This window comes from Trachinotus anak, unplaced genomic scaffold (genome assembly GCF_046630095.1).
Source record: "Trachinotus anak isolate AG129_WGS33_773 ecotype Australia unplaced genomic scaffold, CSIRO_AGI_Tana_v1 ptg000011l, whole genome shotgun sequence".
NCBI classification, from domain to species: domain Eukaryota; kingdom Metazoa; phylum Chordata; class Actinopteri; order Carangiformes; family Carangidae; genus Trachinotus; species Trachinotus anak.
In genome coordinates, this window is record NW_027273862.1 from 6,889,927 (window position 1) to 6,905,818 (window position 15,892).

The 15,892-nt window shown below is 40.0% G+C and overlaps 1 protein-coding gene across 3 annotated transcripts in view; it reads left to right on the forward strand.

The window, feature by feature from the left end:
• Positions 1 to 15,892, forward strand: part of adcy7 (adenylate cyclase 7) — a 57,929-nt gene that overhangs the window by 26,156 nt on the left and 15,881 nt on the right. For 2 of the 3 annotated variants that reach the window (XM_071489468.1, XM_071489470.1), the window contains exons 2-10: positions 555 to 1,284; positions 6,400 to 6,597; positions 7,020 to 7,184; positions 7,570 to 7,719; positions 11,581 to 11,741; positions 14,283 to 14,394; positions 14,625 to 14,752; positions 15,196 to 15,354; positions 15,757 to 15,889. In XM_071489468.1, coding sequence (XP_071345569.1) covers positions 1,120 to 1,284; positions 6,400 to 6,597; positions 7,020 to 7,184; positions 7,570 to 7,719; positions 11,581 to 11,741; positions 14,283 to 14,394; positions 14,625 to 14,752; positions 15,196 to 15,354; positions 15,757 to 15,889 — 1,371 coding nt within the window. In that variant the 5' untranslated portion in view covers positions 555 to 1,119. Of the gene's footprint in view, positions 1 to 554; positions 1,285 to 6,399; positions 6,598 to 7,019; positions 7,185 to 7,569; positions 7,720 to 11,580; positions 11,742 to 14,282; positions 14,395 to 14,624; positions 14,753 to 15,195; positions 15,355 to 15,756; positions 15,890 to 15,892 lie in introns of those variants that run through there. The other variant, XM_071489469.1, reaches the window with a different exon arrangement.

A 15,892-nucleotide genomic window follows, 5' to 3' on the forward strand; every position in this document is an offset into this window, starting at 1 on the left:
TTCAGCTGGGGGGAGAATAACAGTGGTTTGTGTGGTTTGTTGCTGTATAGTTCATCCCACATTGTTATATTGTTCAGTAAATGGCACCAAAATAACTGCTCTCAGTAGCAGTGCAGCCCATCATTACAGCTGCTTTCTATCAAAGATGTGACCAAAATGAGCGAGGACCCTGAGGTAAACACATACAGGGTTTTCTGGATTGTGGAAATTACGGAGTTCAAGTATGCATAAGCATGTGCTCATCAAGGGATCTGGATATTTATGTCTCACTCTCACAATATTCCCAGTGAGTCACATGAAGTGTCAGATTGTGTTCTGTCTTTTTTCATAAATGGCCTTTAAAATCACTCAAGCCATTCCTTTTGCCATTTATTTTAGGTGCTTGTGGGAAATATGATATTTCTATAACATTATAATATATTTTCTGATGATTTTAATGTCTTAGCTTGGGTGATTCCTTCCTCCTGTTTGGTGTGTGCCAAACTTTTGTTAAAATGTTTGTCTTTTTTCTCCCTGTCTAAGTTTCCCTTTCTTGCCCTCTCCCCTTGCTCTAGGTGCCTCCTAAGGAGTGGAGCTGCCAACCTCACTGATCTGTTATATCCTGAATCCTGGTGGGATCACTGATGATCTTTGTTGCTGCCCTCACCAACTCCTGTTTTCCTCCTGCTCTTCCTCCTTATCCCTCTCCTCCCCTTTCTTAAACTCCCCTCCCCTCCTCGTCTGTGTCTCCCAGCCCTGGGCTTATTACTCAAACCCACTGAAGGGAGCAACACAGTAGCTGGCAAAGGATGAAGCGGGTCTGCCTGCCAACACCAGACAGAGGATAGAAGACACAAAAGGACTAGCGAAGGGGAGAGAAACAGAGAGGTCGACAAGTGGAGAGAGCTACAACGAAACTGCCAGAGAAGCGACAACAACATTCAAGATGCCACACCGAAGGAGAAACACAAGTTTCACTTGAGCGTCATGAGCTAGCAAGGGGCCCCTAACTGATCCAGAACTGTGGACTTCTTCTGAACAAACCCTTGCCTCACACACACAAAAAAAGTTGTGGAGACACACACTCCTGCTCACTTGGGCTCCTTGTTAAGTGTTATGCCTCTGTAAGAAGTGTTAGCCATGCCAGCCAAGGGGAAGTACCTACTGAACGACCAAGAGCTTAAAAATGAGGCACTGTATAGCAAATTCTCCTGCATCAGCCAGTATCAGCCACTGGTGCTCCTGCTGGGCCTGTCCATGCTCTCCTGTGGAATCCTCCTTATCCTCTTCTTTGCCCTTCGACTGGTGAGTCCCCGCATCCATGTTTGTTGTAATTGTGAGAAATTGTGCACTGTTTGAACTTAGTCAGTACTTTAAGTTACTGACCATATGCACTTCTTTGGAAAATAACAGGATTTCACACTTGTCACTTCTCTGTTTTTGGTGTCTTTTCTCTCCTTCACTCTCTTTCCCGACCTCTTTAATGTAACGAGTTTTATGACACAACCAGTTTTTAAACAGCTGATATGGGATCCAAACTGTTCCAACTTTTAACTGTGTAACTGTAGCTCAAAATCTCTGTGGGCTGGTAAATAACATTAACGGATCAGGAAGGAGTTGTGTGTAAATCTTGCACAGAGTTGGATGCAATTACTGACATGGAAATGCACTTTGCCTATTTACTTTGTGCCCTTGCAGTACCAGTGGTGCAGGGGTTGGAGGAATGGCACAACCAGATGATTTTTAGTACAAGAAAAGGTGTTGTTTTTTGACTGTTTTCAGCATATGGTCACTTAATCAAATGTCACACATATAAGCAGAAATTAGTTATCTGACTACAGTAAATTCCCAATTCAAGTGACTACACTGGTATGCTTGGAACAAGGCACGTTACTCTGACATTAACATTGTGCTTCTTATTGTGGAGTTGAATGCAGGTTGAATTGTTCTGCACCAATTGGCTTCAGACTGAACATGAGAAATCATTGCTGAAATTGTGTCTGTGTAAAGTGCTAAATGTTGTATGTAGCTTGACTTACACTGTAGGGCTACACTGATGTCTCCTGAAGCTCCTGAAGTCTGTATGTCCACACCAGTCTTAGTAATTATAACCCAGACCATAGTTACATTAAGCAGTAATCATCTGTTCTTCTCTCACAGAGATAGTTGTATTTCTTTTGCAGTTGATTGGTGGAATTATGTGAGATAAGTGAATTTAAGACGCCATCATGGTCAGATAACCTTTATGATTACCAACTCAGATGCTCTAGATAAGAAAATATAATTTTCAGCAGCAGGTTCTAACGTCATTTTCAGCTAATGTCTATGCCGTTAGTGGGTTGTTCTTTAAAGCCTGACTGACACTGGAGTTTTAGAGATACTGGTGTTGATATTGTCGTGTTGAAATTCTTTTTTCTCTTTATTGTGACCAAGATACATACCAAACGAGGTATTTTTCATTTGAATAATCAACATGTCTAAATTACCTCAAACTTTGTATGACGTTTCTGTACTGCAGCTTCTTGTTATGTATCAGCCAACAATACACAGACAGCTCTATTCTTCATGTTAAGGAGACTGAAAGAGTCAGCCTGATTTTTACACTACAGTGAGCCAGTATGCCTGATATCAGGACCCTGGAAAGGCCTAGTCTAAATTGTTATTAATGTGACCTACCTGACATTCATGTGGTGTTGGAATAATCGGAAAAATTAGTTTCTGACCTGAAAATTCATGTGAATGTCCCCACAAGTCAGAACAACAACTTGCACAAATTTTGGTACAAGACTTACCGAGTTGTGACGTCATATAAGCAGAAAGATGAAGTTAAATGTTTGGTTAATGGTGAGAAACTTGATGTATTACATATCAACATTTTGCTAGCATTTAATTTGCAATATGGTGTTAGGTTGTAACCATTGGTTGTTGTCCACAGAGTGATTAGTTAGGAGGTAACCCTGCTGCATGAAACATTTATCAACGTGTTTTTTTTAATACTCTAGACAGTAAAATGCAGCACATCTTCTTTGTAGTGTCCATGTTGTTTCAACATTCTGACTTAAAAGCACATGAACTCTCCGAAATCAGAGGAACAACTTCCCAACTTGGGAAAGGGGACTATCTGAGGAGCACGTGAAAATAGCATAATTCCATCTGGTGCTTTTCCTGCTGTGACATCAAAGTGTCAGCTCTGAAAAATATTCATTTACGATCACTTTTTGTTACAGTGATGTACAGCTTATATTGTGCACCCAGTGGCCTCTTCATTAGGTACACCTGTACAGTCTAAAGCAATGCAATACAATTGCTCTGCCATAAAGTCTACTTCTGTCTATAATGTTCAGTTTTTGTTGACAATCATAGAGGTGTTAATGACTTTGTATGTCTTAGTTATGTATTTCTAATATTCTGTTCCCCCATGTGTAAATGGGAAAGACAAAAAATTTGAAACACCATTATATAGTAGTCCAGTACAACGAATGACGATGTCTAAATCACCAAAGACTGAACATTATGTGCTTCGGAGATGTTATGGTAAGGCTGTTATCCTGGATTGTATTAGACTGTACAGGTGCAGTAACCTAATGTTAAATGAAGCAGGATGTGACTGGTCAGTTTGAGGTTGGCTGTGAAAATGAAAAACTCTCTCCCTCTCTACTAAAATAAAGCACTTAACTCCCCATCACTAACAGTGCAGTTGCTGAGCAGTGTGAATGAGTGAGTGATTGTGTAACTGTTTCAATGTGACTCTGCCAAAATACACACGAAAATAGAGACCTCATACTTGCTTTCCCTGGACTAGATAAAGGGATGAGTTAGGATCACCTCTATTGAACAACATCAAGTACATGTTTAATAACATTCATGATAGTTCTGTGTCAGAAAATTTCCTTTTCTCCAAGGAGAGGTCAGGGGTCAAGGTCAGTAGCCCTTGATCTCTTAACGATTCAGTTTTACGCAAAGATTCAAAAGATTGGAGATACCTGCTGACCTGTGGGTTTGAGCATTGGTCTTTTCACTGAGGCAAAGTCTTCCTGCTAAATACACTACCCTGCTGCAGATAATACCAAAATCATTTCTATAGGCTTTGCTTGAAAACGTAAAAGTAGAAAATGAATCAAAAAAGAAGTAAAACATGCGTGAAACAAAGTGTGATAACGGTTCTGACAGTGAGGGAGAGAGGCTCGTATTCACTCTGCGGATCTGTGGCATGCTGTTGATTTTGGCATGATGGCAGGTAGCAGAGCAGTCAGTCAGTCCTGTTCATATGGTGAACTGACAGCTTCTGTCACCGGAGATTATATTACTTTCCCCTGTTGGAAAAACTATGGTTACCTTCCTTCTATTGTTTTTCTGCTGACTCTCTGGAACACCCTGTTTCTCTTGTCTTGTAAATGTACATAAAGATTTTAATTGTTTCACAAACACACACTCACACACACACACGCACACACAGTTTTATGTTGTGCAAATTACTCTTTAATTTTATATGCAACATTAAAATGCAGAATTTGCTCACAGTCTCTCATCCATCCCCAGACATACCATCACTCACCCTTTCTATTCCTCTTTTCCTCTTTCCTTTCAGCTGTCTCTCCTGCACACACAGTTGCCGGGGGTGCAGAGGAGTTAAGAGGGAAATGTTGGAATGGAGCTTGTATAACACTATTGTTAAATGTAAAGGAGGGGCAGGGTGCCTGTTAGGAGGCGGTTACCGGTGTCAGAAAGTCACTGTCACCTTACATAAGTCCTCTCCAATTGTGGATATTGAATGAAGAGCGATGCTGAGAGGGAAACTGGGTGAACCGAAGTTCCAAGTGCCACTCGTACCACCGGTCTATTAAGCATGATCTTGTTTGGGTTCTTAACATTTTATCTGAATAGAATTTGTATATATTTTTTAAAAAACCTGTGGAGGATGGTTGTGGATTGTATATTTCTTACAACATGTCAGTGACCTTCATACATAGCTCTTATTTTGTCTTTTTTATTTTTCAGCTGCCATGGCTGAAAACACAGGAAACATTTAGTATGGAGTAATATAAATATTACTCTTTATCTAAATAGATAAAAGAGATTTTTATCTGTACGACCTGCAGACATTACATGTGTGGTGCCATGTGCTGAACATTATAGCTGTACCTGTTCATGGGGTTTTACCTCCCATTCGTATAGAATAATTGTTCTTTTTACGCCTACAAAAAGGTTTTGTCAAGACTCACAGCTACATGGGGAGTAGAAAGTGCTGTAATTGAGATCTGGCCTTTTCCAATGCTGCCATGGTAACCAAAAAGCTCAACATACAATGCAGAGATGACCTTCTCTGAGCAGAGATCTATTAACACTGACTTTGTGTGTCTGTCTCACTCTTGAGCACTCTTTTAACCCCTTGTTTTCTCTCATGCTCTCCCTCTGACTCCCACTCTCTCGCCCACTCATACCAAGACAATGACACACATGCGCACACAAGGACAAAAACAGTTGTTTCCCTGCACGCATTTACATACACAACACACCAGGGGCGGACTGCAACAAATTTATTCAGGCTGGGAATTTGACTCCATCCAGATTACAAAACAAATCTGAAAAAGTATATTCAAACATAAATCTTGGTATTATTTATTTATTTATCTTTTAGCATTTTAGCAATTGCATGTTATTAAAGAAGAAAACGACGCACTACCAGGAAATGCTCTCAACAGGCTGTCCACCACAGCAACACTCAGATATTCACACAAACACAGACACTCAGACATACTCAGAAACATGTTTTCTCACACACACACATGTCCTGTCCTTTTCCCTCTTACTTGCTTCTCACTGTACAGTAACTCAGACAGGAAGATGGTGGCCTGGAGCAAGCAGGACATGACGCAGAGACATGAAGAAAAAAAAACTCTGTAATCCTACATAAGCCTCAATGCTCAGGCTGAATATCATTGGCTCACAAGAACATCTTATGATTGTGACCCTCCTTTTTAATTATAGAGTACAAATTTATCACTCAGACACACAAACAATGAACTCCTGATTAAGAATTAAGATAGTGGACAAAGACTTGTGGTCATGTTTAAGGTGGTCGTTGTAGTCCTGCAAACCTCTTCAGTCAGGGTTGATGGTTTTTTGAAACTTTCCCCTCTGACACATTACATCATTTTTCAGTTTGCAGCTGATGTTTCTGCAGGTCAGGCATCAGCTGTGTGGTCTTTTTCTCCTTCCACAAGTTACCTAATGCTTTAAAAACTACTATATGAAAATGCATACATTTTAAAATGACTATAAAATATCTTTGCTTGAGTTGCAAACACGACAGATGTATGTAAACTGTCCACTACACTCAAACCAAACAAGTTCATATCACAGTATGACTGCAATAAAGTATGTGTTTATTTTTCTCCTTCTCCCTGGCCGCTGGAGCAGAGTGCGAAGGAACACTGTGCCTTTGTGAGCGTGGTAAGCGGCAGCCTGTGTGTGTTCCTGGCCGTGTTTGTGCTGGTGTGCACAGAGATACTCTCACAGCGATGGAGACGTCTACTGGGCCTGATTGTCTGGGCCACACACCTCACCATGGGTTTCACCTTCATCTTCTGCAGCCCTGTTATCCTGCCTTGGGACCAGGTAACCTGTCCTCTCAGCATGGCTCAATTTTAGGTTACATTTTTTTCAAGTGACTTTTATGATATGATCCTCATGCAAACTTTGAGGTCTAGGTATGGATCTTACTGGGGAATCTTAAACAGTAAATATTATCTGCAAAGATGTGAATAGCTCCATTATTTGTTTCCCTATTTTTATGATCAGATCTGATGCTGTAATTCTGTAAATATTTCCAATTTCTAATATTTAGAAGAAAAAAGAACTGTCAAGCATGGGTTATTCAAGCTAAGTTTTTATAATAACATCCACTTTTTTTTCCTAGAAGCAATGTTCAAGTTATGTTAGACATCTGACCACCAAATTGCTCAAAATGAGTGAACGAACTCAGCACTTAGTAGCAGTAGAGTTAGTCCTTGAAATAATGGAGACCTTTATGTTTCCAGGTGCCTTTCTTCCTCTTCGTCATCTTCACCGTGTACACCATGCTGCCGTTCCAGTTGTGGTACGCTGTGGTGCTGAGCGTCATCTCCTCTCTGTCCCACATTATAGCCCTCACAGTGCGCCTCACCATTCCCGGCAATGACCCCACTCCTTACCTTGCTTACCAGGTGAAATCATTTGCATTAAATATCTACCATTATGTTTTCGAAATACTTCTGTAATGTTAATTTATCAGTCAGCAGTTGTTGCCTGTATTGGAGTGTGTTGAAGGCTTCAAGTGAACATTGGTTATTTAAGGTCAGTGTGGTTATTTCTGAAGCTGCAGCTGACCTTTTTGTTCTAATATTTGTTATAATTGTTATAATATAATAAACAACAATCAGACAGCCAGTGAACCCTGAAACTGTGGACGAGAAACAGATAAAACACAAAAAGTGATATTAAATGATAGTCCTATATAAGCCCCTATATTGGTCTAATTTGTATTGTATGAAAATATTTTACTCAGAGATTTGACAGCTCTAACATTGTCCTCTGTGTCTGTTTCTGTAGCTGCTGTCCAATCTAGTGGTCTTTCTGTGTGGCAGTGTGGTGGGAGCCTTTCATAAGGTCCTGATGGAGAAAACCTTGAGGCAGACTTTCCAAGACACCGTTAGGTGTCTGAGCATGCGGATGAAGCTGGAGATCGAAAAAAGGCAACAGGTTGGTGCAGTACACTGGCTTTCAAAGACTGTCTCATAGAAAAGCTACACTCTTTCTGATGAAATGGCCATTGAAACTGAAAGCCTGGGTTAGTTTCCAAAGCCACTCAAAGTTTGTCCACTTGAAGCAATACTGGTTAAATATGGAGTTATTTTTATCAAGCTTAAAGGAGCTATTTGTAAGTTCAGCTGTTGCTCCAAAGCCAGTATTAACATTAAGAGCTGTTTACTTACCAGTCTAGAAGAAACTTTGTTCAGAATCAAACTTTGTTCCTTTACTCGCCCAAGAGCTGTCTCCAGTGCAACAACAATGTTAACTCTTGTCTCTGTCACATCTTTTCTTCTCCTGAACTTTGCATGCTAACCCACTAGCCCTGCTAGACATAGCACTGCTCAGAGGGCGCATTATAACCTCCAGTATTAAAAAGACAACGAAGGCCAGAGCTCAACAATCATCACCACCCACTCCCAACAAGAAGCCATGTTTGGCGGCAGAGAAAACTTAAATAACCCCTTTAACAATAGTTTAAATATCCCAATAATAAACTATTCTGTTGTATCATTATATAAATATGTGTAGGAAATGACCTTTGGATCATTGCAGTCCACATATCTAGGTCTCTCAACACGTTTTGTTGAATTAGCACATGCTACATCGGCACACACCCTCACTGAGTAGCGATCCATTATTGAATCTTGAAGAGAGAGACACCAATGCAGATGCTTTTATCCAAAGTGTCTGTCAAATCAGGGACAACACTACAGCTTCAGACCTTGTTGTAAGTACTAAGTACTACATCTATTCAATAAGTGCAAAGAGATCATGTAAAGTGCATAGTAAGTGCTAGTTAGGCATGTTAGGGTGTTAGAATTTAATTTAAAAAATATGATGTCATACCACCATTTTATTAGAGTGAAAGGAAAAGTGCAGAGTATTTCCTAAGTCAATCATGATGAGCAGTTTAACATCAAAATACATCATCTGTATATTACTGAACTCACTGAATGGAAACAAACATTACAGGCAAATGAAAATGCTCATCAGTAATTGTTATTGCCGTGCTTTATAATTTTATTTTATATTTAAGCTTTGCCTTTGGCTGGCCTCATGTTGACTCTCCCATGGATGTTTTCATTGCAACTAACAAATCCTTCTCAAATTAGATTTTCCTGTGATGCCTTTTAAATTAGATGCATCTGTGCTGACTTGCTTCGACTTCAGAGGCCATTTTTAAAACAAATGTTTCCCTTTTGTCAATTGTTATGACTGTTGCTTAGTACGGGACATAAAACAAGCTGACAAGGAAGCTGCTGTGTTGCCTAGCAGGACAGAAAGGAATGATAAAATCGTTAACATTTGAACCTCCTGTTGCACTTGAATTGTGGCTGAAAAAGGGAGCGTGGTGCACAAAGTTAGCCAAAGAGAGGGGGACATAATAGCATGGTGGGGGAAGCTCCAAAACTGCACCAAATGGGGAACCAATGAGAAACTTGCATTGTGTTCCCACATTAATTTCCGCTGAAGGGGTCAGTGCCCCCCCTCCCGAACTGATTCTTGGCAGACTGCAAAGTCAAAAATGACATTTAAACCGTGTGACGTTAACACTCCCTTTTAAAATCAGCACTTGTGAAATTCTCTGAAATGGACCTCTTTTCCTTTCTGTCAGTGTGTGTGTGTAGTGGCAACACATTTTTCCCATATTGAGTATATGCAATATACATAAGCGCTATATTACGTGACACATCCTACATTTGCACACCATCACCTATACAAAGGCCTCTTTATGAGAGGTGAGTGTTCATGTTTCTAAAGGGTCATTTGAAACTTGTTAGAGGTCATTTAGACTGAATGGGACCAATTCAGGCAGCAGCAGAGACATAGACAGAAACACATGTGAAATACACAGTGCCTCAGGTGAGCAAGAACTATTTTTTGAACTGTTTATTCTTTAAAATATTAATCAAAACTAAAAACTTGGAATGTTTGGAGTCAAAACATATTCACCCCTTTGCAATAATACTCCAAATTAAGTTAAGGTGCAATTTCATTCTTTTGAGTCTTTACAGCCTGGAGAGTGTCCAGGAACACTCCAGGGAAATAAAAGGCTTGTGCTCGCAGCACACTTGGCTTTTGCAAAGAGCCACATGGAAAATTCTGACATCTTGGAGCAAAAGATCCTGTGACCTGAAGATGAACAAGAAGTAATCCTTGTTGTAATGCAAAGCACTTTGTCCGACCAAAACTGGGCACAAGTCACTTGCCATATAACACCCTTTACATACCACAAAGTGTGGTCGTGGTAGCATCATGCCAGTGGGGTCGAGGTATTTTCAGCTCCATTGACTTGCAGAAGAAAATAGAAGGATCCACGAGTAGAGCAATGCGCAGGAGATTCTTCAGGAGTTATTTCTAGTGTATTAGATGGGGAATAATATCTGTGCTCAAAGAAAGGACAATGACCGCAGTATACAACCAAATGAACACTGGAACAGCTTCAAAACAAGAATTTGAATATCCTTAGGTTGCCCAGCTGAGGCCCAGATCCAAATCCCTCTCAAAATCTGTGTAATGAATAGTACACAACTGTTCACACTTACTCTCCACAGCCCACCTGACCTATCTTGAGCAAATATTAAATGAAGAGTTAGAAAAAAAAGATAAAATACAGAATCACATGTGTGTATACTTGAATACATGTTAAAATGAGAACTGACAGTTCTAAAACAAAACATTCACTTTTATCAGAAAAGAAATCAGTGTAATCCATTTTGAATTCACTTTGCAACTCAACAAAAAGTGAAAAAGGTTAAAAGTGGTGAATACAGAAGCAATGTATTTTCAGAGGTCAACAGGTGCTACTGTATTCATGCACACAGAAACACACACAAACATCTCTCTTTCTCATAGGCAAACACATTAGCACACACAAACTTTGCTCAGGGTTCATATCTTAAAATATGTTCTCTCATGTATTCACTTCTGTTTACATCCGCTTGTGCTCTGCAAAGCACTTTGTGGTGACTGAATTTTGTAAAGAGCATTTTTTTTTTAAATTTTGTACAAATCCTGGACTCAGCCATTGTAGTGACATGAGCTAACCTAACCCCTCTGATGGTTTGAAAAGGGATGAATCATTCCTCTAGAATTCTTCAGATTCCTGTCTTAATCAAGCCATTGAACTTTGAAAACCTCTCAGGCCTCTGGCTATTTGGCAGATTGAACTCAATGCGTCATGTAATTTAAGTATTACACCATAACCATGCTGGCACAGTCTGGAATATTCTTCCATTTTGTCATGTTATGATGACAGCATGGTGATGCAGTGTATGGATTTACTGTATTTGGTACAAGTTCATATTTAAACCTGTATGAACGTGCTGGTTTCTTTATAAACCACACCTATTCTGCATTAGCAACATAAGGGTGTGGGGACAGTACTGCATTACTAATAGGGTTTCTACAGGTACAGATTGGTGCAAGTAGCAACATAGAAGAAGAGATGGACATAAGTGAAATTAAAAAAAAAAAAGCTCAAATTCCTTCACTGTTAATTGGGTTGAATGAAAGATGTATTAGGTGAACAGTGATCTGACAGATGCTTGAAAGTTCATCATTGGGTATTAAAGAGTGAGATGTTGATGAGGTGGGTGTGGGAGTCTGAGCTTGTGAGTGTGTGTGTTTGTTTGTGCATGCACCCCAGCACTGTTCCCAGCTAGACCTTTTTAAATTTAAGGACTTTACCACTCATCACTGTACACTGAGTGCAAAAGTCAAATAAGCTTAATTTCCTGGCTCACCTAAATTGCCTAAATTGCAGTTATGTAACAAATTGTGTGTGTGTGTGTGTGTGTGTTTTTGCAGGAGAACCTGTTGCAGTCTGTGCTGCCAGTCTATATCTCCATGAAGATGAAGCTGGCAATCATGGAGCGCTTGCAAGACTGTAAAGACAAAGCAGAGCAACAGCGACTGGTCAAAGATAATAACTTCCACAGCCTCTATGTCAAGAGGCACGAGAACGTCAGGTACAACCACAAAGCACCTTGAATTACAAAAAAAAAACATAAATTTTTGGATTTATTGATTATTAATAAGCCATTACTTTTTAAGGATCACCTCTTCATGGAAGCCTTATTTTGCTGGTTAAACCATGTATTTAGATTGGGAGAAACCCAACGTATCAATCCACCATTGAGACCTTTTGAAGGCATTCAGACGTCCCTCAACATTAAAGTAAAAAGTATCTTGGGCCTGAACGTGCTCTGCTTATAGTATTTGACTGGAGATGTGTTCACAGACTAAATCAAAGACTACATTTGTGAAAACTTACAAGAATTCACTTGACTTCTTCTTAAGACTTCTGAAAATGTTTTAAGCTTGCTATACTTTGATATTTCAAAACTAAAAACAATTTAATTTCCCACTCTTGTTTCCTTTGCCCCTGTTTTCAATTTAATAAATTTTCAGTCATTCTCTGGGAAACTTATCGCTACTTACTCAATGCACATCATTTCATAAAACACAAACGGGCCATGAAAGAGTACAAACAAAAAGCAGATTTTTCTGACCACATCTTGTAATGCTGGAGATTAATATGCCTGTTTTTCAGAGCGTTGACCCAGTTACAGATCTTTGTTTCATGAGGGTTTCATTAATTTAGCAAGTGCTGACAGATAGTGGGTCAGCTTAAACTGAACTTTGGCAGATGGCTCAGCAGCTCTTTTTTTTTTTTTTTAAAAAGTAAGTGTAGGCAGGATACAGCCTCTGCTTTACCTGAATAGGGCAATTGTGTAACACCGAGCAGTAAGACTACACTGGAAACATACTTTTATTTATGTATTATCATGTTTATTTTTAAAGGCAATTTGCAGTCTTGCATAGTGACTAATAATAAAACTAAAACTGCAGAGAGACAGAAATAATTGGCCTACTAATGTCTGCCGTCTGTTTATTAAAATGCTTTTGTCTGAATTAATCTTTAGACAACAGACTTTTGGTCTTTGCTAATTAACATTGTCATTGTGAAGGCATCAGCCATGTGTACTGCCACGTTTATTTAAAGCCAGAGTAAGAAGGTGTTGAATGATAGACTGCGTCTCTGACCTATCCCTATAATTACCTGAGTCATACCAGTCATTAGCTGTGTTGTCTGTCTCATGGAGCACCTGGCCGTTTTCAGTCAGGCATGGGAGCAGGTTAGGTGAGGTGTAGTGTCTGTGTCCCTCTGCTGGCCAGCTGACCAGCAGTTGTACTCAGACCAGGCTGCTGTGGTACCGCTAGTAATTGGCCCTAAGCTGCATGTGCTTATTGTAGCTTATTACCGGTTAAATTCATGCAGTGACCTACATGAAGTGCTGTGTGGACAGTTCCATTACACACATACATCTTTGGATATTAGTGGTGTTTCTTGTCTGAGCTCGTTTTGAATATTTATGTACACAGTCTGGGTTTACTTGGATTTAGTTTATAGCTCCATTAGTTTGCTGAGAAAATTATGATGTGGCAGAGAGTTTCCATCAGTGGCCACCTCAAAGTCAAATTAAATTTATCCTATCATGCTGTAATTTACATACCCAGCATTCATCACACAATTGCTGAAATGCCCTGAGGATCAGTGTGGTGAGCATGGTGTTCAGTGAGGGGTAGAATTTCAGTTCCCACCGTGGCCCAGCCATGCTAATGCAGGGTGTCTGATGCTGTGTTTGGATTGGTTTTTTGCCAAACTTCCAGCTGTTTTTTCCTTGTGGTGTCAGGGTCTTTCAGAGGTTAGATGAGATATCATTGTCTCCTTGTGATTTGCTGCCCGACAACCTGAATGATGCCTAAGCTATGATTGAGCATTGAAACAGGCAGGCCTTTTAGTCACTGAAAGATCAGGTCCACTGGAAGTTAATGGGAAGTGGGCCAGATGCTTTTTGCCTAAAAACCTACTTCCCCAATTCAGGAGCTATAATGTTTATAATTGGTTGTAATGGGCCGACAAAACTGTGCAGAGACAAGCAGCCCAAATTTTGAGGACACAAATGGTGTGAGCTTTATGGCCCCAAGTATCCTCCTGTCTATTCCAAACTGGTCACTTGTTTAACTGTGCATTCAGGTGGTCATTGTCACTTTGATTGAAAAAGCAACTGTACAGAATGATGGAAGTAAGGGATGATGTCCTAACAAGTTTTTAGCCTGGACATGTAAGTCACGAAGCATTACCAACAGACAGGTGTTGGATGGATATATTGCTGTCTCTTCCCAGCTGTCCATTGTGTTGAACTCAAACCTGTGAGGTTTCATTTGGGGTGAGGTGCAGCATTTGCTTATGCCACTACTCTACTGCAAGGCCCACTGTTGTGGCCGTGTACTTTGAAGGATATTGCAGCGACTGTAGTTTTTCTAATTTCTACAGTTAAATTAAGTTCCTATATTTAATTTCTGTGTCTTGAAACGTAAAAGTTGTTACAGTTACTGTATATTGTTATATGATGCCTTAGTGGATATTTTCACAGGTCAGAGCAGACATTTCTGTTTTTTGTGCATGTGTTAATCTTTGATTGCCCCATTTCTTTCTTTGTCAGTATTCTGTATGCTGACATTGTTGGCTTCACCCGGTTGGCCAGTGACTGTTCTCCCAAGGAGCTGGTCATCATGCTCAATGAATTGTTTGGAAAATTTGATCAAATTGCCAAGGTGAGTTGTTTGGAATTTCTTTTTGTTGATATCACAGATGACACTGATCTTGGCATGACCGAGGCACCTTGTCTCAATAGTGCTGGACTGTGGTTGTATCAGCCAGCTCCCATGTGTTGACAAGTGTACACTCACATCATGTCTAACTGCTTACCCACATTTGCAGCCTTGTTGCATAAAACTGTATTTTTTTTTTTTATTTCTCGTCTCTCCATTGTCTTCCCTTATAGGAAAACGAATGCATGAGAATCAAGATCCTTGGAGACTGCTACTACTGTGTGTCAGGGCTGCCGGTCTCTCTGCCTAAACATGCCAAGAACTGCGTGAAAATGGGCCTCGACATGTGTGAAGCCATCAAGTAAGTTTGTGCCAACCATGACCGTCAGCCTGTCAGTTGTGTAAATAGTATGTGTTAAATTGATTTGTGGAACCTCTTATATAACTTGTGTTATTCTGTAAGGGCGGACTGTAGGGTGAGTCATTCTCAGTCATGTTTCTTGTTTAGGGAAAAACAGTTTGTGTTACGCGCGTTGAAAATGACTTGCCATTTCTAGGAATGTGTTACAACAGGAAGAAAGTCTGAGGTAATTCTTACCTGGCTCTAATGGATGGATTAGCCAGGTTTTTAGCTGTTGACACACAGACAGACAGACAGAACAGGACTTTGCGTAGACACATACTGAAAGGAGCATATTGTAATGTCGTTCTCAGACTATTAATGTCCCTTTAAAGACTGTGGGTAGCATAAAGAAACAACCTTTACCAACAATGAGCTTTAGGATTGCTATGAAACTCCTTCAGGCAGGTACGCGATGCCACAGGAGTGGATATCAACATGAGAGTGGGCGTGCATTCGGGCAACGTGCTCTGTGGTGTTATTGGCCTTCGCAAATGGCAGTTTGATGTGTGGTCACATGACGTCACTCTGGCCAATCACATGGAGTCGGGAGGCGTTCCAGGGTAAGTGGTACAGTTTTACTTTTGTGTCATAACCATTTATACACATATTGCCTTACATAAGTTAAGGTTGCTGAAGTTCATGAGGTTCACGGTTACTGTTACCAAGAAACATCAAAGCTACTCATATCATTCCTTAATACACGGTCGATGATAATATATGTTATATGCCTTTAATTTGTTTATATCTTCTTTAAAGAGACTAATCAATAAGTGAATATATAATCGTTGTTTCAATGAAAGAGTTTGTATTTGTGAACATTAAGTAATAATCATTTTGTAGCTTTCCCCCTTTGTTCTATGGTGGGATTAAACAAGCTGGTTATGTGAATAATAGAGAGAAATGTCTTACATATGCAATGCCAATTTTTATTTAATTGTTTATCCTGTTCTTCACTCTGTAAGACGTGTCCACATCACAGAGGCAACTCTGAAGCACCTGAATAAGGCTTATGAAGTGGAAGAGGGCAACGGCCACATCAGGGACCCATACCTAAAAGAGCTCAATGTCCAAACCTACCTGGTCGTCGATCCACGGGTG